This window comes from Parasteatoda tepidariorum, chromosome 1 (assembly GCF_982258835.1).
Source record: "Parasteatoda tepidariorum strain Cologne lab strain chromosome 1, Ptep-v5.0, whole genome shotgun sequence".
Lineage (NCBI taxonomy): Eukaryota > Metazoa > Arthropoda > Arachnida > Araneae > Theridiidae > Parasteatoda > Parasteatoda tepidariorum.
The window spans coordinates 27410193-27432900 of NC_141755.1; the positions used below are offsets into that span (position 1 = coordinate 27410193).

A 22708-nucleotide genomic window follows, 5' to 3' on the forward strand; every position below is an offset into this window, starting at 1 on the left:
CTACCCCTTCTACCAATGAAATTTTTAGCGTTTCTTGATTCTACGCAATTATACTTGCTCAGCTGTTGCCATTCAGCCGGTAATAATTGTCAAGTACCATAAATGATACGTTTAAAGCTGGCCCCTTGTAAGATCTCCCATGTCTTCATAAAAACTGCCAGACCAACATGTACAAGCTGTACTACACGTGACTAAGGTGACACTTTGCGATTCGAATAAATGCTCGATATATTAACAATAAACAAATGGATGTAGTGCAAAATAAATACTTTAAAGAGTGAGATAATAAATACATACACAAATATTTACAGTAGTTACAGAAACAATGGATCACAGTAAAAAATACCACTCATTAAAATAAGAAGCACCGAAACAGCACTTGAAGCAGCAACATTTATTTTCTTAAGTCACATAGGCCGCAGATTTATTTCATTTTACAATATAGCTAAGCACTAACAAAAGGGAATCTATTGATTTCCTTCCAACGATTGCGTATTGTGCATAATCTGCAAAACAGATATTTTTAATACACAATAGCCGTTGGAGTGTGTTAAGATTTGTATTAGATATATACCTGTTCTAATAGTTAACAAAATATTAATTAATCCAAATTGTAAATTTCAGGATTGATTTTTCGAGTTACAATGTAGAACCATAAAAGCCTCCACTGTTTGATGCTATGAAAAATAGCAATATAAAAAAGAAGATAAATTTTAATTTTATACACAATTTTATAAATTTATAATAAAAATTTAACACACATAATAACAATTTAACATACATCATAATAAACAAGTAATCTAAATAATAGAATAAATTAAAATCAATATTTTAAGATTTTATCTAATTTAAAATTAATAAAATCTATTTTTTTCCCTAAACAATTTATAAAACATTGAAAAGGAACAGAATTATTCTTGTATCATATAAAAATATTTTGACCCGAAATGATTATTATTTCTGTAGTCTCAGAGTAAAAACAGTCATTGTTTTTGTTTTCAGTCATTGTTTTTGAAAATAATTGCTTCTTTAGAAAATTTAAAAAGAATTGAAAATAAAATTCAGTTTCAAGTAAGTACTGTATAATTATCACAGTTTAACATAGCTTAAAAAAACAAATCTCAACAATGAAAAAAAAACGATATTTTTTTACCTGGATATCTGCCATTTCATATTACTAATAACGATAAAAAAATCAGATTTCGTTTTATTTTCAAAATGATATTAGTTTTGAGAATTTTCAATACTTATTTTATAACAAGTACATTACTATAAATAATACGTTTGGAATAAACAAAGACAGATGACTAGAACTCAACAGAGTGCAATACTCTAAGGCAAGTGTTGCATTAAAAAAGCTTCTTATAAGGAATTATGTATCTATGAGTGTTGATTTCCTAATAGACATTTATGGAACTTAAATAGGAGTTAACAGTTCAGTAAATGGTTTTAATATCACAAAGCTCTTCTCATTAGCTTACATTGATCTCTTCAGCTGAAAGAATAAGAAAAAAATAAGTGTTATAAAATGTGTATTACATAAGAAATTTTTAAAACAATTCACAATCGGGTGCTTGCATAAGTAAAGTGAACGTGCCTAACCATGGGATTTAAATCAGATTTAATTTAATACCTGTAAGCGACGTCACGCGTTTGTATCGACAAATGCCGCTATTTACTTATGATGACGTCACTTAGTGTAAATTGAAAATGAGAAAATGAAGAATATTCATAAAGACTAACTTTTAATTGAATATTGATAAAAAAACTAACTATTTAAACTGTTGACTCGAATTTTATCTCACACAACCCAGCAAAAAGAAGAAAAAAATTACAGCGGAAAATGTACCTTATGTGTTCAAATAGTTCTTAGATAGCAAAGTAAAAAGGATACATAAGTACTCGACAATATTCTTTTTAAATGTTTGACTTCACTTTCACTTTTTGAATTATTCATTCGTTTAACTCAGGATGTTCTTATTCGATTAAACATAAAAATAAAATAAAAATTCCTAGGAAATAATGCCTCATTTGTTTGGATAGCAACGCCAGATGCGTTAATGAGGTGAATATTCTGTATTCTCTGTAATTCTGTATTCTCTGAAAGTATAATTCTGTACAAGTACAGAATTATACTTCTTGTATATAATACACCGATAACTTCTCACCTATTTGTTCCATCATTTTGAGATAGGTATTATTGAATTCGACGTAAAAAAATGCATCGAAGACAAAACCTCATATACCTATCTAGAAGAAATTCAATTCTCCCCCTTAAATCAACCCATTTCCCTAACAAAAAAATAAAAACAAAAAAAAAACGCGTACAGAGGAGAGTAGGGTTTCAGCTATCTATTATTTATAACGACATAATGAAAGCTTCTTTTAAAAACATATCTTGTACACTAATTTTTTCCGATGAAACATTCTTTTTTTGTTTTAATTACTAAACTATAAAACGATTTTCTAAAAAAGAGTATCTTAAGATAAATGTTTTCAAAATTCAAGAAAATTTATTCTTGAAATTGAAAAATAAAATTTAAGAAATTATTTATTATTTAAAAATTGACTTAATAAATACAATTAAACATAAAAGAGAATAACTTTTTATAAAAATAATAAAAAGAATTTTTTAGAAAAATATTAGTATAGCTTATGCCTCGGCAGTTTTTAAGCTAATGACTAATTAATATTTTTTAAAGTACGCAGCTATAAATAACAAAGAGTATATTTTTTGTGTGCAAAATGTAATTCAAAATATAATTACCGTTCTCCATGAAATTTCTCTCATTTGATATCTTTTCAAAAGACTTCATCGGAGTGATTTCAATGTCATTTATTATTTTTTCTGTAAAGAATAATTAATAATTATTATACGAAAAAAGAACAGTTTACTCAATAAAAATATGAGAAATTGAATCTTAGTACATATAATTTAAAGGACTTTTAATTAAAGAGATTCGCCAATTTAATTACTTTCATCTTCATTATATAATTTAATGACCATTTTTGAAAATAGCTATTGTTAATATTTTTTGAGGAAAAATGATTACTTAAATGTTTATTAATAAATTGTGAGCATGTTTATCATAACGAATGTTTCTAAAACTTTAACATTGATAAAATTATATAATTATAGAATGTTTTTTTAACAATAATACATTATAACTTAACATTATAGTATTAAATGCTGTTAGGAAGGGAGACTCTTAGCAGTAGCAGGTCGCAATTATGAAACAAGCGTCTAATTATTTTGAAATTTATTACCCGAACTAAAAATAAAGTCAAAAGTCATGTTTTTCTTTATTTAATACCGTGACTGCCACGTCACCCATATTCCGGTGACGCTTAAATGACTACTTGCGGAGAATATTCGCATCTATTTGAAAAGATATTTCACAGGAAGTAACAAAACTATTGAATTATTATAAAAGTCATACAAAAATGATCTATTAAGAAAATTATTGTGAGCCTTGTAACGCATCAAGCTATATAAATAAGAGTTCTGTTTTGTATAAAAAACTTTTATTCTCAAACAGTAACAAATATGAAGTACCCTTAACGGGATAGTTAAAATATTATAAAACAAACTAGAAAAATCCGTAACGGATTATAAGAAAACTCAAATTCAAAAACAAAACTAATTTCTAACAAACCAACAACTCTGTTGTTCTAAAAAGACATTCTAATTTTATCGTCTGCTTTTATTTTATTGTTTATCTCTTTATGTGTTTATTTTATTTTATTCATGCTTTTGTTAGCCCGTTATTGTTTAATATTTTTACTTTTATTCATGCTTTTGCTGGTCAATTATTTTTAAAATATTTTTAGACTTTATAGCCGCATAAAACCTTTCTTGTTCACTGCTATTTGACTCACTAGGAAATAAGTTTTCCATTTTTCTTTTCGAAATTTCAACGAAATAGAGTTAAGATTTTAAGTTATAATCCTCTTTACTCGGTAAAGATTCAAACTGATCGAATAAAGTGGCGAGATGAGAAACAGATGCGAAGCAAGGGACACAGATAAACAGACATGATACCATGGAAGGAAATGGAGCGAGATATTATTCCTGTGACCACCAGACTCGCATTATTAAAATATCGATGGGAGTATTTAGCAGAATACGCTTCGTACAGCGGTACTCGTGGCCTGAAGGATATTTCACTCTAAAGGCATGTGGCAGTAGGCGTGTTGAACTAATGTTTACAATATAATTCGATATACTAAGCCAGGCAATGTGGTTTCGAAGATATTTGAAAGTATAATTATTATGTTAAATAATTATTTAGCCAAAAAATATTTTTTTTTCGGTCCAAGAAAATGAATATGGAAAGAGCATTTTTAAATGAAGGCATAAAATTTAAAAAAATATATCTGCTCAAAAATTTTAACAACACAAATTATAATGTAAATCACTATAAAATCAATATTTGTTGTTCTTTACGTAATTACATTTTTGTTCATTTTAAAATCTTAGTTCAATATACTTGGCAACATTGCAGTAATCATTACATAAAAAAATTAATAAATAGTAAATTTTAAAAATACTAAGACAGACTCAATAGCAATTGAACATATTAAAAATAAAATAATTTCATTTAATACCATCATAGCTTTATATTTAACTAGTTTTTAATAACTAAGCAATTATATTTTCTATAAAAGAATAAAATATGATTTTATTATTTTTAAAACTTCCAGAATACTGCTACGTAAGCTAATTTAAAACCTTATTTTATTCTAAAATAATACTGAAATTGCAAGAAGAAAAGCTCCATATTTTAGATGTGGTCCCGTACGCGGAGTTTTTGTAACCCGCTCCCATTTCTTTCACTTTTTGAAAAGTAAACAATCGATTGGAGGTCGATTTTTAGTACGATCTAGTTCATAGGTTTCACCATCATTCTTTATTTAATAATTTTTTTGACAATATTTTAAGCGATTCTATAAAAAAAAACCTCAATGAAAAATTTAAAATTCTAAAGGATAATTAAATACAATTCGCGTTTGTTTGAAATTTAACAACTATTACTAAATCTAGTTTGATCGTACTGCTTCAAATGCACTAATAAGATTCCTTATTTCTAGATGTTTTCTTACAAAAAAATATACAATCAGTGTTGCGTTGGAAATATATTACATAAAATGAAAAGTTTGTTTTAAAAGCAACACCAAAAAAAGGATAGAATAGCTCTTTTTCTAACATTAGGTAGGTAGATACTTTATTTACGTCGCACTACAGTTGCACAATCAGCTATTGGCGTCTGGAAACATCCATGAGGATGATCCGAAGACATGCTATTGCAATTTTGATCCTCTACGGAGGGATGGCACCCCTGCTTTGGTAGTCAAGTGACCTGCCCTCGAAGTCCTGCACTTTATGGTAGAACAGTTTAACGAGAACCGATACCGCACCTCCTCAGTCCCTAAGCAGGCTGATTAAAGTGGTCACCCACCCGCTTACTGACCGCAGCCAGTGATGCTTGACTTCGGTGTTCTACTGGGAACCATGTCTTTCCTAACATTAAACCAGATAAAACTTTTTTGACCATTTCCAAAAGGCAGTGTCAGAACATCTTGGAGCGAGCTCCAAAAACTCCGAGTCAAGGAGTCAGTTCCTGGAGACAGAGCTCCAAATTTCTTTAACTTTTGAAAAGTTTATCGTTTAATGGTTAACAATTGTCAATCGTTCAACTGATGATTTTTCGATTGATTTATGTCATAACTCATAATTTTCTCGCAATGACATTATTCTTTATTTAATAATAATTCGTTCACCAATATTTTAAATATCTTTATTAGAAAAGTTACCCACGATAAAAAGAATATTAAAATCTTAAAGAATAATGAAATACAATTTACGATTTTTACACCCTTAGAGAGCATTCTTACTGAACGTCGTTTGATCGTTCTACTTAAAATTCACAAAATTCTCAATTTCGGTACGTATATTTTACGGCAATATTTATTTTAATGTAAAAGTTACAAAAAATATTGTCGGTGCAGCGTTGAAAAATATTTTATATTAAAAAAAAATTTGTGGGGTGGGCTCCAAAGGTTCCGTGTCACGAAACTGACCCAATCATTTCATAAACCGCGAATTTCGAATTGGTTTTAAATTCTTAACTATTAAACAGAATGTTGCAGCATTAGTTAGTTGCTTGAAATAGTTACTTGTTAGTTGCTTTTAGAATTTTATATTACTAATATTTGTGTAACTTATTTTTTTAATATTTTAACATTAGGAAACAGGAGTCTAAAAAAGTAATAATAGATTTCAGATATCTCAAAATGTGACACTTACCAGACAAAGTCCTCCTGTTGTCATTTCTTCCGAGATTAGCACTACAAGATATGAAGAAGAAAGATAATATTAAAATATTAATTGTTACCAGCAAACAAAAGAGCATTGAGAAAATAATAAAACAATGCTTACATATTCAACATAGGTATAATTCCAGTTCTAAAACTAGCACCCACAAGATGAGGCTGACCAGCACGAATAGGTTTGGCTAAATAAATAAATAGATAGATGATGTTAAAACGCAATTATGATATTAGAAATGTTCGAATAACAGAAATAAAAAAAATTCCTTAGGAAATTCTGTAACCTATAACATTTTCCATTAAATTCTTTCACACCTGCAGTTTTTTCCAAGATACGCTTCTTAATTTTGAGGACAATTTTTAGTTTTAATTATTTTGTTAAACTTTTTTAGCTACTATTTTGAGTGTAGTTTTCACACTAATTAGTTAATAAGCGAATCTTTCGTTTTTTTCATTCGAAAATTATCGTTTAAATGCTGGCTAATGTGACAGCAAAAGGTAAATCCTTTTTACTTATTTAATTATTTTTTATGCTTTGTGGCTTCGTAATTTTTTAATATTTATATAATTTTATATAAATATTAAAAAATTACGAAATATTACGAAAAATTACGAAAATTATATAATATATAATTTTTTTCTATGGAAAACATGAGCAATTACTTATCTTAAACGTAAAATGGAATTAATTTATGTAAATAAAATGGAGAAGCAAATTAAATGGTAGAAAAAAATAATAAAACGGAAATCGAAAGCATTTTTTTTCCATTGTTACCAAGTTTCTTCTATTTGTTTAAAAAAAAAACGCTTTCAGGAATGAGTTATTTATGTGTTATTTTAGTTATAAAAGAAAATTTTAACTGTGCCAAAAATATGGATTCTTGCCTTTTAAAAATAATTTACATTGTTACCTTTGTTTCTTTTATTGCAATGTTGTTTTAATTTAATAAAATAAAAAGTATATAAAAAAACGACGAGGCTCCGCAAACCAATACTCGAATTTTGTTCTCATTCATCATTGTTTTTTTTCCTTAAAAAATAGCTATCAAAAATAATTTTTTTACAAAATACATAATTATGGCAGTTTTGTGTAAGCACAAGTGGTTAATATGCTAATCATTACGAAAAGAAAGGACACCTGCATTTGGAAAATAATCAATTGTACAAGTATTTAAACTTAGGAATACAGAATGGGCAGTAATAATTGTGAAGTAAATTTACGTGTTAACACTATATAACCATCACGTTGTTTCCTATAACAGTTTAAAAGGAAAACAGTTTTTATCAATCTGTAGTCTTTAATTCACATGTTAAGATTTAAATCTGACAACACATAATCTCTCACTCTCCTATTTTTATTTCTATAATTCCTTTATTTGTTACTTTAAACATCAAGTCACGCCCAAGCATATAAAATGAATATCTCAAGATGGAGTTTTTTTTTTCTACAACAATAAATAAATGGTAATTATTAAATGTGAAAAAATTCTAGAAAAATGCACTTGAAAGTGGAACACTTTCAAACGAATTAAAATTCTAAGAAAAATTTTCACGTTAAGTTCATAAATGAAAATGGCCTCTTCAGAACTTCAAATCTCAACTCTAACTTCATTTCTGTGAACTGCAGGTTGGTTCATACGGTATTTTTTTCATCCAAGTTTAGCAGTTAATAATTCTGGAACTAATTTTTGAATGTCAGATTTATATATATGCAAATTTTCGATATCTTTCAAGCAAATTGGAATTTCAGAAAACTTCGTGAAGCTTATGAATAAAAATTACCCTTTCAGCAAGTCAAATTTGAATTCTGCAATTTGCATTTCTGTAACCAGCAGAGTGGCCAGCGTGGTATTTAATCTTCTTCTTTATTCTATAGTGATCCCAGTACTGTTTTTTACACATTGTCGTAATTTTCAATTTCAAAGAGATATATTTTTGCGTAGCAAATTAAATATTACGTGAAGTTAAACGCTTGAAAAAGCAGCGGTGACTCGAACGATTTTTAAGATAAAACGAAATTAAATAATTATAATTGTTTTACTAATTCTTGCTGTTTAAAACTTTCTTTATATGATAAATTAAACTGCCATTATCACAGTATTATGTTATGAACAGTTTCATTGAAAGGGAATAAGATAAACTAAAAATATTAAACAACATTCCTAACTACAGCTCGAAATTTTATTGAATAGCATTTCCATTTCTTGTTTTACAAATTGAATGATTAATAAACAAGAAAATGAGTTTAGTTTAATTAATTTGTATTAAGTTGTAAGTGAATAAAATATGTAAGTTAATTTAAATATTGCGTAAGCTAAACAGTAAACAAAAAAAAGAGCTTTTTGAGGCATAAGAAAAACTAACTGCTTACCAATTTGAGCCATGTGACCCCGTCTCGCTAAATTCTTCTGTCGCACAGCTTCTTTAATGCGATCCACTTCGTATTGATACCTAGAAACAAAATAAAATATCATCAAAAATTGGTAAATTTTTCTACTTTATGGATTTTTACGCAACGAAAATTCCAACTAAATGCAACTATCAATATCATATCGCGTTTATATTCTATTGATAGTGTTAATAAATTTTTCCTTTTTTCGCATATATTTATTGCATATTAAACCAATTTAGATTTTAGGCATAGTTTAAGAATTCAGTGGAAAGAGAATTAAGTAGTATTTTAAGAATTTAAAGTGTTATTTGAGATGTATAGAAGCATAAGGTAACTGTAAAAATAAAAATCAATTTCACGTAAAAATTGTTTATTTAAAAAGACTCAGAGTGAATGTATGTTTTATTGTTACAATCGACCACAACATATTCTTAAACTCGAAAATTTGATAACTTCCAAAGTATCACTTAATGACTAAATCGAGTTATTTTAGTGAGTCGTATTAAATAATCAAGATTATCAGAAACTATATGTATTACAATTGGGCAGAATGAATAATTAAAGTAATTTTTACTTTTAAAAATAATTTAACAGTGAAACGGATTACCGATAATGCGGCTTAAAAAAACAAATTAAGAAATTGAGGTGAATTGAAATTTGTTTCTTGTGTGCAAATTTCGAATTGATAATCCTTAAAAATCTAGCTGCTATATTTCGCTTATGAGGCTTAAATTTTGCTTTCATAATTTTCATAATGCATAATAAAAATGGTTAATTATTCGGATAATATTCTTTTAAATGTTTCAACACGACATAACATTAATAAACGACATAAAATCCGATCATTAGAACAAAAGTTATTCAGTGTGATATCTTTTCGTTTGTGCACTTATATAACAATAAAAAAAAAAATTTTTTTTTTGTAGATAGTTCTCTAATTCAAAACTATAATAAGCTCTACAGTCTTTTCGAATTTTCTTAAGACATAATAAGATACAGAATTTATATTTTATTTTAAATACTTTCGTTTTAATTTTAATCAAGTAATACTTAACTACAAATTAAAAAGAACATTGAATTATTTTAGTTTTGAAAACCGTTCTAGGAAGTGTGGTTTGATGCCAATTTAATTATAGTAATAAGTTAAAGATTCTTATGAATTAAATTAATTTCAAATACTGTGTTTTAATTCCTAATTATGAAATCAAATTTTTCTAACATCGAAAATTAAAATTTTTTTTAATAATGAGGCTAAAATGAAAATTATTTTTAAATACGTTCAATAGGTTAAGCATTTAATGTCTAAAGTTTATTCTCATAAATTTAAAGGCAGACGATTTTTTAATCAAATAATGCCTAAAAGCAGCGAATAAAATTTCATATTTAATTCTTCAAATATAAATTTTGAAAAGCAAAACAATATTTGTTCTTAGAAATGCAAAGAAGCTATTTATAAAATAACTTGCAACTTCTCCACTATATTGGTGAGTCTAAATTCTTATAACCATTGAAATAATTTTTGTAATATTCTTTAATCAAAGTTTTATAACTTAAACACAATATGTAAAATTCGAAACTAAAGTTAACAATAAAAGGTTTATTTTTTTAAGTATATTAACTATCCTTATTACAACGGATTAACACACTTTCCAGAATTCCATACTTCTTCTATATAATACCATAAGTTTTTTATGTATGTAATTCCATATCTTTTTTTTAATATGGAATTCATATTTTTTTATGTAGAATCCGTACTTTGTTATGAATATGACATTCTGTTCTGGAAGTTAATAGCAACTGACTATAATTGCGAAAAACCTAACCTTGAAGTATTGCTTTTTCTACAATATTTCAAGTCTCACCTATAGTAGAATAGTTCGCATTAATCTTGCTAAAAATAAATAACAGACAAAAACAAAAATATTGATAAGAATATTAGTAATTATGAAGAACTTAATCAGAAAAAACATGAAAATTCTTTAGAGTCATGAGAAAAATTTTTTAAATGCCCACCGATGAACAAAAAGAGAAAGAAGAAAATCCCGCCTGCATTACTTATCGATTTAGGCATTGCAAATATTGGTGCGGAAATTAAATATGTATTTGCTCTTGGGCAAAACTTTAAATTTATGTGATTTAAAGCCTTACCTCAAGCTAATTATTTTGCAGACTTCAGTTTTAGTACTTTTCACTACCAAAACTCTGGATAGTATTAATGCACTTTGGTATATTGTTTTGATTGTTTGATGGTTATGCTGTCATAGTGATCACAACAGGATTACAAGTACGAATTTTGACACTTTTAAACTTTCTAACATGCATAATTAGCTCATTTAAGAAATTTTAGAGAATATTGTTTTAGACCTTTTTTTCAAATATTGTACAGTTTTTTAAAAAACTTTTTCAGTTGTTTTTCTCAATTCCTTTGCAACAAATGGGAACATTTGATTATTCGAAATATAATAATATAAGTGCTTAGAGGTTTTGAAATATTAATACTTAATTTCAGTTGTTTTAATTTTAGTTACATTAATGCTTAATTTTAGCTACTTTAGTACGATTAAGTTTGAACTGTATTATAAACTGATTTTAACTGCGTTTTATTATCAAACTGATTTTATAAACGACCTAGTAGTTCTTAAAATTCCTAATTTGAAAAGTTTTTTGTTTGGGATTTAGTCACATCATCGGTATTTAACCTTAATGTGTGATGGTATGTCCTCTAAGATATGTTGGTATATTTTAATTAAAGGCTGGTATTGATATTATGTTTCAGGTACAGTAACCTTTTGAATGACAGTAACTCTTTGAATGCTATTTTGATTACCTCTTCCTATCCCGTGTAGCACTTTCCCTTGCTTCCTTCAAAGCCGTCTCCAAAGATTTGACTCTTTCCATGGTGGCTCTCAGTCTCTTCTCCAATTTTGGTAATTCACAACGAAGATCGGCGTTGTCCCTTACAAGCTGGGAATAAAAAGTTATCTGCTTTTTTAGAATCAGAGAAGAAAATTACAAGGTATTCCAGTTAAAGCAAAAGAAATTACAATATCTTTAATATAATGTACATAGAAGATGCAACAAATGTCATTATAGTATTAAGTTGAAACTGATTGAGTTGAGTTTTATTTTTTTTTACCATGTTTCAGGGAATGTTCAATTTTTAATTCGCCTTTCTTATCGATTGAAGAAATTTATACATTGCAAAAAAATTTTATAAGTTTATTCCAAGAGTGAAAAAAAAACACTAACTTTAAAATTCAAGTTAGAATTGAGAGTCGATCACAAAAATCGATTGTAACTAAAATTTACAATAATAATTATATATTAATGATAAATTGCTAGTAATTGTGATCATGAATGATTATAATTTACGATTACTGTTTCAACCATATTTACAAGCAATTATGATAAACGATTACAATGAATCAGGATTACAGAAATCGTAAGCTACGATTATTATGCAAACACCACAGAATATCATTACCTGTCACATGACCTAAAGCAGTGCTTATATTGGCACTTCTATATAAGAACTTTCAAATTAAATGAATGGTTTAGTAATACATTTCAGGTATTAATTGAATAAAAACGGTTTCAGGGCTTCAGGTTATCGTAAATTAGAAATTTTTAGTCATGACAATTTTTTTTTTTTTTGCATACACTATCTAATTTTGAAAGTATCACACTCGCAAAGACAGTAAAAACTGACATAATAATTCAATACATTTTCAACAATTCTATTGTTGAAATCTTAAGTTACTCACTTGCTTATGAACTTTGGTGAGTTGGTCAAGGTTATTTTCCAGGAAGGCAATTTTCTGTTTCTGAGCAGGTGTTCCATTAGCTTCTTCATTTTCTTCGCCCAGAGCAGATTTCTTAACTCTGCTTTGAAGATCTTGAACAAATAGCTTTCGTAAATTGTGCAGTGTCTGCAATTCTTTTAGCTTAAAAAAGTATAAAGGAGAAATCAGTTTAAACGTACAACAATACATACCCAACATAAAAAAAATCGAAGCAATTCCATTTGCCGAATTATAATTTTTAAATAAAAATAGTCTATTGGGAATGAACATATCATATGGATTTATGGAACAATATATAAACGTTATCAAATTAATGATTAAAAAATGCAACCACTACAAAAATAACAGTATGTGTTTGATTTTACATCATTTTTAAAATAATAACACATAAACTATATACAATTAATAACGTATATTTTCTGGCTTAGATTAAATTTTTGATTTTGGAATTTTCACTAGTAGAGCGTTTTCTAAACTTTTGATACACATTTTTACAAAATTTTTCTTTGTTCTTGAAGTTATAATCCTAGTTTTTAAGAGCAAATCTTGGTGACCAGACTTGCGTTTTTTATAAGATTTGCTCTTAAAATATACAAGGCTTCCAAATTTTCAGAAATAATCAAGGATTTTCAAAAAAGAAAGCTAAAATTTTGAAATAATATTGTTTAATCATTGTTTGAATTGAATTACGTATTTCAAGAAACATTTTTTTCTACTTAGATTAAATTTTTGATTTCGGAATTTTCACTAGTAGAGCATTCTCTAATACTTTTGATACACATTTTTATAATTCTTTTTTGTTCTTGAAGTTATAATCCTAGTTTTTAAGCGCAAATCTTGGTAACCAGAGTCGCGTTTTTTTCAAAAATTTGTTCTTAAATTTGCAAGACTTCCAAATTTTTAGACATAATCATTGATTTTCAAAAATGAAAGCTAAAATTTTGAAATAATACTGTTTAATCATTATTTGACTTGAATTACGTATTTCAAGGAACAAACATTCTTTTTATTGTGATGGCTGATGCTCTAATATATACTGATCTCTCCTCCCCCGATCCTACATTCCACATGGAAATGCATCTTGCCCCAATTTTTCTCCTTCGGCAGTCGCGTTATCTCTTGTTTTGTTTCTCCATTATTTCCTTTCGATTTTTTCGTTGGAAACTGTGTCGATTTTATGATTTCTAATTTGCTTTGATTCATCATTTTACGTATTATTGTATTGAGATTGAGCATCGTGCTCGAACATTCGCAACATGTCGACTTTTCCTCACTTAATGAAGTTTACATTTCAAGTACATTCTTGTAATTAATTTTTTATGAGTTCTTTTAGTAAGTATTTTAAATACTTACGACAGTTTCTTTCAGTTTTAAATTCTTACAACAGTTCATACTTACAAGTACATTCTTGTAATTAATTTTTTATGAGTTCTTTTAGTAAATATTTTAAATACTTACAACAGTTTCTTCGAGACCTTTCAGATCCTGACGAGCCTGCTCCCTCTTTTCATTTAAGAACCTTAAAATTAGAAACCGAAAGAATATATTAGTTGAAAAAGTCTAATACTATTTTTTTTATTATTTTACAATGCATGCTTTTTATGAATGCTTTTAACTAAGTATTTATCAAATAATATATGCAAGAGAATTCTGATAGCATTTCACTAATATTAGTGAATATTTTTTTTATAATACATATAACCAAGAGTTTTATCAGTATAAGAAATAACCTAATTAAAAAAAACAAATATTGCTATTCAGAAAAATATTTAGTTACAAAAAGGAAAAAAGTAGGAATTGGCGTGGTATCGTTTGCTTCTATATATGAAAATACGTTCAATATTACGAAGGAAATCTTTATATTTAAATCGATAAAAATCGATATACGCATTTCATATAAAAGAAAACAACTGAAAAATCTATTCTCAAATTATGAATTCTCAAATGAGGAGTCAAACAGATTCTCTACAAGTTTACAGAATACTCGTGAAATTCGAAATATTTTTTTAAAATTTTTTATTCATTTTTTTTATTTCAAAACAACTTTTTTTTAGATGGAACAATTTTCTCCAGAAAATTTCCAGTGATTTTTTTTCTCCATAAAATCAGATCACTTTTCATATGTATGGATATGTATGGATAATGTATGGATAATGTTTTATGTATGGATAATATTTGTATGGATAATATTTATGGATAATATTTAAAAATAAATAACTATGATTTAGATTTTTTAAGATAAAAATCATGAGTTTCTTCACAAAGCTGACCTTTTGCAAAGCATTAACTTTGTTTTTCTTCGGAATAGATATAAATTCCATTTCAGATAATTGATATAGGAAAAAGAGTATTAATTTCTACATAAATAGTAAGGCAGACATTACTTACGTAAGTTCTTGCAGTTTTTGAGTCTTCTCATTCTCTTCGTTTTTCAGTTTTTCATATTCCTGCTGCAGTCGTTCCTGAGCTAAAGATAGCTTTTGATTCATGCTGTAAAACAGTATTAATCAGTAAAACGAATGCATCTTATGTGTTAAAATGCATTTAGTTTCATATGTAAAAATCGTAAAAAGAGTGTACTCGCGTAAACAGCACCAGGAAAGAATCTCAACGAAATAATAGTACTCGGAAACGAATTAGCAGGGAAAAAATTTAATTTTCAAGAATTTTTTTCTATCTACTCAAATGTAACACAGAGCTTGAGTTTCACGTCATAAAATAAGCTAAACTATATGTGAATATTTTCATTTTAAATTAAAAAAATATACATTCCAGAAATACTGAAAACTAGAGATGTTTCCGAAGTTGAGATTCACCAGTATCAGGTGTTTGTAGTGTTGAATTATTCTGAACAAATCACGAAAATAGGGGATCTATGATTAATTTTTTACGTAGTTCGTAAAGTCTAGGATAATTTTTAAGTAAATCGAAAATTTTTTGCATACAGTTATAAAATTCGTTTTCCAAAAGAAACTCCAAGCCAAAAGCAACTTTTAATTATAATTTATTATTTTATTTAATATTAGTCAAAAAAAATTTGCATTGTAAGGTATAACAATTCTTACATCATATTAAGAACTGTAATTTTAAGAGACAAAATACAAGATTTGAATATAATTGGTGGAATAATTCCTGAGAAATCAATTTCTCAGTTCATTCTGCCCTAGTTTATGCATTTCACTAAAGAAACAAATCATAAAACTGATGTTCAAAAAAATTTTGAAGCTGTCACAAGTTTTTTTTTTTTAAATTAGCGAACTATCTGTTTAAACTACATACTCTTTCAATTTGTCAATTTGAACTTCTTTTTCTGCTATTTCATCCCGTAGAGTGGAGAGTTGCTTCTGATGATTCTCTCTGTGTTTTTCAATCTGCAGTTCTAAGGCCTCTTTCATCTTTTCAGCTGAATCTTTTAACTTTTCTTTTTCTTTGGAGCTCATAATATGCATCTCCTCTGTAAATACAGCAAACATTTATTTGAAATACATCACTTTTATGAATATTATTTTACACAATGTTTTTTTCCCAACTTACTTACCAGCAGCTTTCAATTTCGCACACTCGTCATTGAGAGAGTCTACAGCTTCTTCCAAATTACGTTTCTTGGTGTCCACGTCTCGCATCGTCTCTTGTAAAGATTTCATTTTAGCCTCATACTGTTTACAGAAAATTAGATTTTAAAGAAATGATAAACTGACGCAAAGAGAATAATGTTTATATATTCTACAGCAATTGCAAAATGTAGGTAAAAGTTAGATTTTTTTATTTTTATTTCTGTTGCTATTTTGTTTAAACAAAGAACAATGTTTTCGTAGAAGAAGTTGTTAAAGTAGGGACACTTCTGAATTTTTCATAATTGCACAGTTTAGAGTTAAAAACTAGCTTCTTTTCAATGATACAACACTTTCTAGTTCGAAATTAATACACAGCAGTAATAGTCCTCTTTAGAATGTATTATTTATTTGAAAATTTTATTACCTCTCAAAAAGTTTAAAATAAAATCAAAAACGCTCTTATTAACTTACCAAAATGCGCAAACGAACCATTTCCAGAAATATTTACAATTAAAATTCTTTCATTTATGTGCGGTAAATATTGAAATCCAATAAAATGTATAAAAGAAAGTTTTATTTTTATGAAGAATTTTACAAATTGATTGTTGAAACATTAAAACATCCACTTGAATTAGCAATTATAAAATTTTGTCAAGCTTCTCTATTCTAATAACCACATTAAGATAAAATGCATGAAAATTAAAGTTTAATTTACAAATTAAATAAATAACGATATTTTTTTAAATCTAAACGATTTTTCAAATATACCTTATTCACACAATTTCAGGAAGTATACTTAAAACCGAACATTCATCATAAAAATTTCATGAAATACTCAATACTTAGTTAGGGGCTTAAGGGTATTTTTTTCCTGAAAAATAAATATTATATTGTCTTTTTTTTTTAATTTTAACCGTCGTTGAACAGCCGACCCAGTTTTGGGTTGGCAACCAACATGTTCAACTCCGTAGCCTTGCAATTTTGAACCCAATTCAAAAGATAAGGGAACTCCTGGATCGAGCATTGGGAGAAATTAGCCTTCGGAGAGGGCTTTTTGATTAATCTAACCCGCATTTGCGTTAGATCGACAGGAAAACCATGATTACCTCCCAGGGTTAGTCTGACATAAAGGAGACTCTAACCCATGATCCGTCTACCACTGAGGATATTTCACGGCAGTACTGTGGTTTGTGCAAGCCGGATGCGGAATTCGTATCGACCAGGCGTCGCTGGTATTCGAACTCGAATCACCTCATTGGAAGGCAAACGCTCTATCCCCTGAACCATAGCAGCTCTAAATTATCATTTGCCTATATTGTCATGTCTTTCAATTTAATGCATTATATTATTTAATCATAACATTATTGTAGTTATAAAATAATGCACGTTTCTAGCCACTCACCTGACTTATCAACAGACGGCCTTCAGCAAGTTCTTTCTCGTTGACTTCAATTTTCTTGTTGCATTCAGCTTGAAATGCTTCTAATTGGCTACAACGCTAAAAATAAAGCAAACCATGCATATAAGCAATACGCATATCAAATTAATCAATATGACTTAATTTAAAAATATTTTAAAAATAGATGCTGAAAGTGAAAAAAAAAATCTATGATTAAAGAAATAAATTAACTTAATTGGATCAAACTTATCTGTTGTAGAAATTTAAATCTAAGACATTTCTTCCAAAAATTACTCGTAAAATTTGTTTAGATATTTATAAATAAATAAATAAATTTATGCAAAAATATATGGGGTGGACAAAATAACGGAAACACTTCTATATTTACACAATTTTTGATCTCTCTCAAAAAATACTTAAAGAATCATTTTAAAAATTTAGAAATGTTTAGGGGATCCGATTTCTCATAGTTATCAATAAAGTTTAAAACTTTCTGAGGTTAGAGGGACTGACAATAAATTACAAACAGGAAATGAAGTTTTGGATCACCCTATGCCAAAAAATGAAGCAATTCATTTGTAACTTGTAATAATTATTTTGGTCTGCGATAGTTGCACAAAATTTCGTAAACCTAGTCAATATATTAATAAAAATATGGGCATTTTTATAAAAAAAAAAAAAAAAAAAAAAAAAAAAAAAAAAAAAAAATTTTCTATGATTTGAAAAATATTCCATAAAACTTTTTGGAACAATTTAAAATTGCAAAAATTATTGTCTTAAGATTTCAGAAAAATTTGTTTAAAACCGCGCAAGATATGAATAATTAGAGTAGATTTTTTGTTATGAACATTCGCTGGAGAAAATTTTATGTGTTTTTTCTTAATTTTGTAGTGAATCGTATTTGGCAGCTAATAAAAATAGTCTGATTTGAATATCTTAAAAATGTAAATACTTTCAAGCAACTTTCTAAGTTGTTTTCGTGCTTTTTAAAAGAAAGCTCAAATGTTCTGGGGTTTTCCACAAATTTCATTTTGTTTTGTTTCACAAATTTCATTTTGTACAAGATTTATTAAAAATGACGGCGGCATTGTTGAGGATCATCTCCATTAAAAATATTTCTTCTTTCGCATGTTTTCTTTTTTAATATCATTATATTTCGGTATATGAGTGTTTATTGTAAGCTATTATCATTTGTTATTAAGTTTTGTCCAATGCTGCAAGAAAATTTTTTTTAATAAACCTCTCAACATTTTGATTTTTTTTCAAAAAGTGCAAAAACTACTTAGAAAATTGCTTGAAACCTTTTAAATTTTTAAGATATTCAAATCGAATTTTTTTCATTAGTTGCCAGATAAAATTAATTACAAAATTCGGAAAGAAATATTTTTTAACTTATCTCCACGCATTCGCTGTATAAAAGAATTAATTTAACTACTTATATATTGCGCAGTTTTTAACAAACTTTTTTCAAATTATAAATTTTTCTAAAATTTTTGTTTAATTTCATTGAATGTTTAAGGTTATAGCAAAAAACGTAAGGCAAATTAACTCTATATTTTCTTTATAAAAATTAGCTTTTTATAAAAATGTCCAAATATCCATAAATTTTTAAGCCAGGCTTACGAAATTTCGAGCAATCATTGCATATAAATAACCAAAATAATTGTTACAAGTTACAAACTTTGATATATTTTTTGGCGTAGGGTGTTCTAAAACACTAATTTCCGTTTGTAATTTATTGTCGGTCCCTCAACCCTCTGAAAGCTTTAAAATTTATAAACTAATGTAAGAAATCGTATGATATAAACACTTTCAAAGTTATAAAATAATTCTTTAAGTCTTTCTTGATAAATATGAAGAATTGTATTAGTATAGAAGTGATTCCGTTATTTTGTTCACCCCTTGTAAATACTGATATAATTATATTTATAAATACGATAAAATAAGTAAAGGTATTGTTTTCCCCCAGCATGACTCATCTTCAAAGTATAATAACTCTTGTAGAGAGCTGATTTTCCGCGTTATTGATTTGTCACAACCACAAAACGTAACAAATAGTGATCCAATCGCGAAAATGTACATAGATGGTTCTACCCTTTAGTCTTCATTTATAAATTGTTTTTATCGTGTGTATAAATTATACATCGAATTTGATTTAAACAAAAAAAATATTAAAATATAAAACTTAGAGCTTTATAAAATTTGAAAGCGAATTGATGAATGAACATACACTCAAAGCTTAGATATTCATCTAAATAAAATTCACTTCATTTGAGATAAGAGTAACAAAATCTTTTAAAGTCTTCAATCCTCTCTCATAGACTTTATCTTGAGAAAACAGTGTTTAATTTTATCATCTTTTTTAATTATTGAATCTTACAGAAAAGGTAAGAATAATCAGCAGTTTCTTTTTAATTAAGAGTAGCTAGTTGTTTGATAAATAAATAAATCTGAAAAGGTTAAATGCTAGCAAGTTTTACAGCAAAAAACAGGTCCATCTATAGAAGGTTATTAGAATGGGAAATAGCAAAAATTGTTATATCTTACTGTTGTAAGGGCTTTCACTTCAGATTTCATTTTGCTAATAAAAAGTCTAGCGACGGTGAATTCTTCTTCAATTTTTCCTGAAACATCTGCTGAAAACTAAAATAATAATAAAAATAAATGTAAGTTAGATAACATACTATTAACTTATAATGATAAATATTTTAAAGGTGGAGAACTTTATGTATTTTGTGGCAGCAATAAAAGAGTAAAAAAAAATCAGATCAATTTTGGGTGCTTTAATTTGAAGTAAGATTGATTTATGACGCAACTTTTGTTCATTTGTCATTTTACGAAAAATTAAATTAAATTTACTTTTGATATTCGTATTATTTTATCCTGTTTTTAATTTTATAAAAATAACGGAAACTACCTAACTTTTAAGCTGATCCTCAGGGCAAGTTTACGTCAGACTTTTTCTGCAAAAACTGTTCAAAAACACATTTATGAAAATAAGAGGCTAAAGAAAAGGAATATTTTTGGAATAAAATAAAGGAATTATTTTTTTTTATAAGGAAAGGATTATTGACGCATAGCTAGTCTTCTGACATTTGTTTTGAGTACTTATCTATGGAAGTCCCGTTTTAAAATTATGCTATAAATCTATCTTTTAGAAGTTTGATTTTTTTTTATATATTTCTATTGAAGATACTCCGAACACAACTACCTTTATTTTGAGCTTTAATGAGATACCATTAACTATTATTCTTTGATAAATTATAATTTTTTGACCATTCCGAATGTTTTACCCTTTGCTATTAAATGTCTGGGCTGACGAAGATAAAATGGTTTACATGACTCGGTCCTCGGCATAATTGAAATATATATCTATTTATCTCTTTTGAATATAATCCTCAAATCAACACTTTTAGTAGTACCTTGAATAAAGTTTATAAACTCTTAATAGGGTATTATAATAAAAAAAGTTTAAGTAGGTGTGTATAAATTTTTTTAAAAGTATTTTTTTCATGTGCTCACCTTTGTTTCAGCGCAATTATTTCCCAGTACGTGGCCGACTTCGCCAAGGTCTTTCAGTAAATTTGTCAGCATTTCAGTTGTTCTTTTCCTTTGATGCATCGTTTGATCCTTCATTTGTTGTAGTTCATTCTGAGCTGTATTTAGTTGCGACTATAAGGGAAACAAAGATATAAATTAGAATTAATTAGAATGAAGAGAATGAGAATTAACATAGAAAGACGTTAGGATAAAAATTATTTCACTGTTATGTATATTAATATTGCTTATACTAGTAGATTTTAGTTTTAAATTCTTAATTTAGAAAACAATCAAATTCGAAAACTGCATAAAAAAACAAAGTAGAATAACAAAATAAATATTACAGGTAAATACCATTAAGTCGGATACCTGCAAGTGACATTATCGTAGATAAATCAATTCAGAAGTCAATCAGGTTCGACATACACACGTGACGTTGCTCACAGGTATCTAATTAAATCTGATTTAAAAAACATGGTTAGGCATAATTACTTCACTTCTTCTCGAATTGCAAGGACCTACTTAGGGATAGTAAAATATTTTATCGGAAAACAATACTTTATTGGCTTTTATTAATTATTAATTCATTAATTGATGAGATTCAAAAAAATGTAGAAGTCAGTAAGGAAAAACTGGATCCTACCAGGTAATTTTTCAGCCAGTAAGAACATACACAAAACGGTTTGGCTACAATTCAAGACAACTTCATTCTATATGGGGATTTATTAAGTTAAAAAAAATTGAAAACTTAGAGGAAGACTTTCTTAAATTATATTTTAGTGATTTTGACAAAATTAGCTTAAGAATATATGCATACTTTCAGAAAGATATTTTTAACTCCCTTTCTTGAATAAAGACTGATTTTTTTTAAATGACTGAAAATGTTCAGTGATTGAACCTGGAATTTATGGCCACTAGATTCGAAAAGAATCTATGAGTTAAATTCTAACATTATAATGAATTAGAAACAATAAATTCAAACGGTGCAAAAAATATTTTAAAAATATCAACAAAATAAATTTAAAACCACCAAGGATATTTTTTCATTTAATATATTTTTAAATTCGAAAATTTGCATGTTTTAAAAATATCCTTAAATATGTTTTTACACTGAACTTTTCAGGCATGCTATGTAACGTAATTTATTAATTTATATACCAATTTTTGACTAAGCTCTTCGTTCAGGCTTTCGTATTCTCTGTTTTTGTTCTCCACTTCTTGAGACTTCTGGTCGTAGTTGACGGCCAATTCTTCAAGAGCTTGTAAGACCTCTTTCACTTCTTCTTTCGCTGATTCGTTTTCTTGCTGAATGCGATTCATCTCCTGTTGAAGACTCTCGTAATCCTTGCGAGTAGATGTGATCAGCTGAATCAAAGAAGAAAAATATTACAATCATTTAGTAGAACACATAAATGCATATGGTGTTTAGAATTTCATAATTTTTAAACAACTATTATTTACTATCTAAACAACTGTACTATATTTAGATTTTTGAAGACTAAATTATTACTAAAGACCAAAATTTCAGAGTTTTGAATTATTAGTTCTAAATCTTAAGAAGTTCAATGTGATAGTATGAAAAAAAAATGCTAAAAACATGCTTGAAAGGAATTGACAACAATTAAATCGTAACCCTCAATCTAAATTGTTTCATAATCGATAGATTCAGAGTTAAAAATAAGACTGGGTA

The 22708-nt window shown here is 27.4% G+C and overlaps 1 protein-coding gene across 1 annotated transcript in view; it reads right to left on the reverse strand.

Moving 5' to 3' along the window:
• Nucleotides 1-980: 980 nt before the first annotated feature.
• The window catches only part of LOC107442085 (kinesin heavy chain), a 59923-nt gene continuing 38195 nt past the window's right edge, over nt 981-22708 (reverse strand). The window contains exons 13-27 of the mRNA XM_016055554.4: nt 22177-22383; nt 21001-21150; nt 20026-20121; nt 17482-17577; nt 16064-16181; nt 15805-15979; nt 14914-15015; nt 13984-14044; nt 12487-12666; nt 11550-11686; nt 8702-8781; nt 6440-6515; nt 6308-6348; nt 2768-2848; nt 981-1495 (exon numbers count right to left, since the gene is read on the reverse strand). Of these exons, the coding sequence (XP_015911040.1) occupies nt 1473-1495; nt 2768-2848; nt 6308-6348; nt 6440-6515; nt 8702-8781; nt 11550-11686; nt 12487-12666; nt 13984-14044; nt 14914-15015; nt 15805-15979; nt 16064-16181; nt 17482-17577; nt 20026-20121; nt 21001-21150; nt 22177-22383 (1623 nt within the window). The 3' untranslated portion in view covers nt 981-1472. The remainder of the gene's footprint in view (nt 1496-2767; nt 2849-6307; nt 6349-6439; nt 6516-8701; nt 8782-11549; nt 11687-12486; nt 12667-13983; nt 14045-14913; nt 15016-15804; nt 15980-16063; nt 16182-17481; nt 17578-20025; nt 20122-21000; nt 21151-22176; nt 22384-22708) is intronic.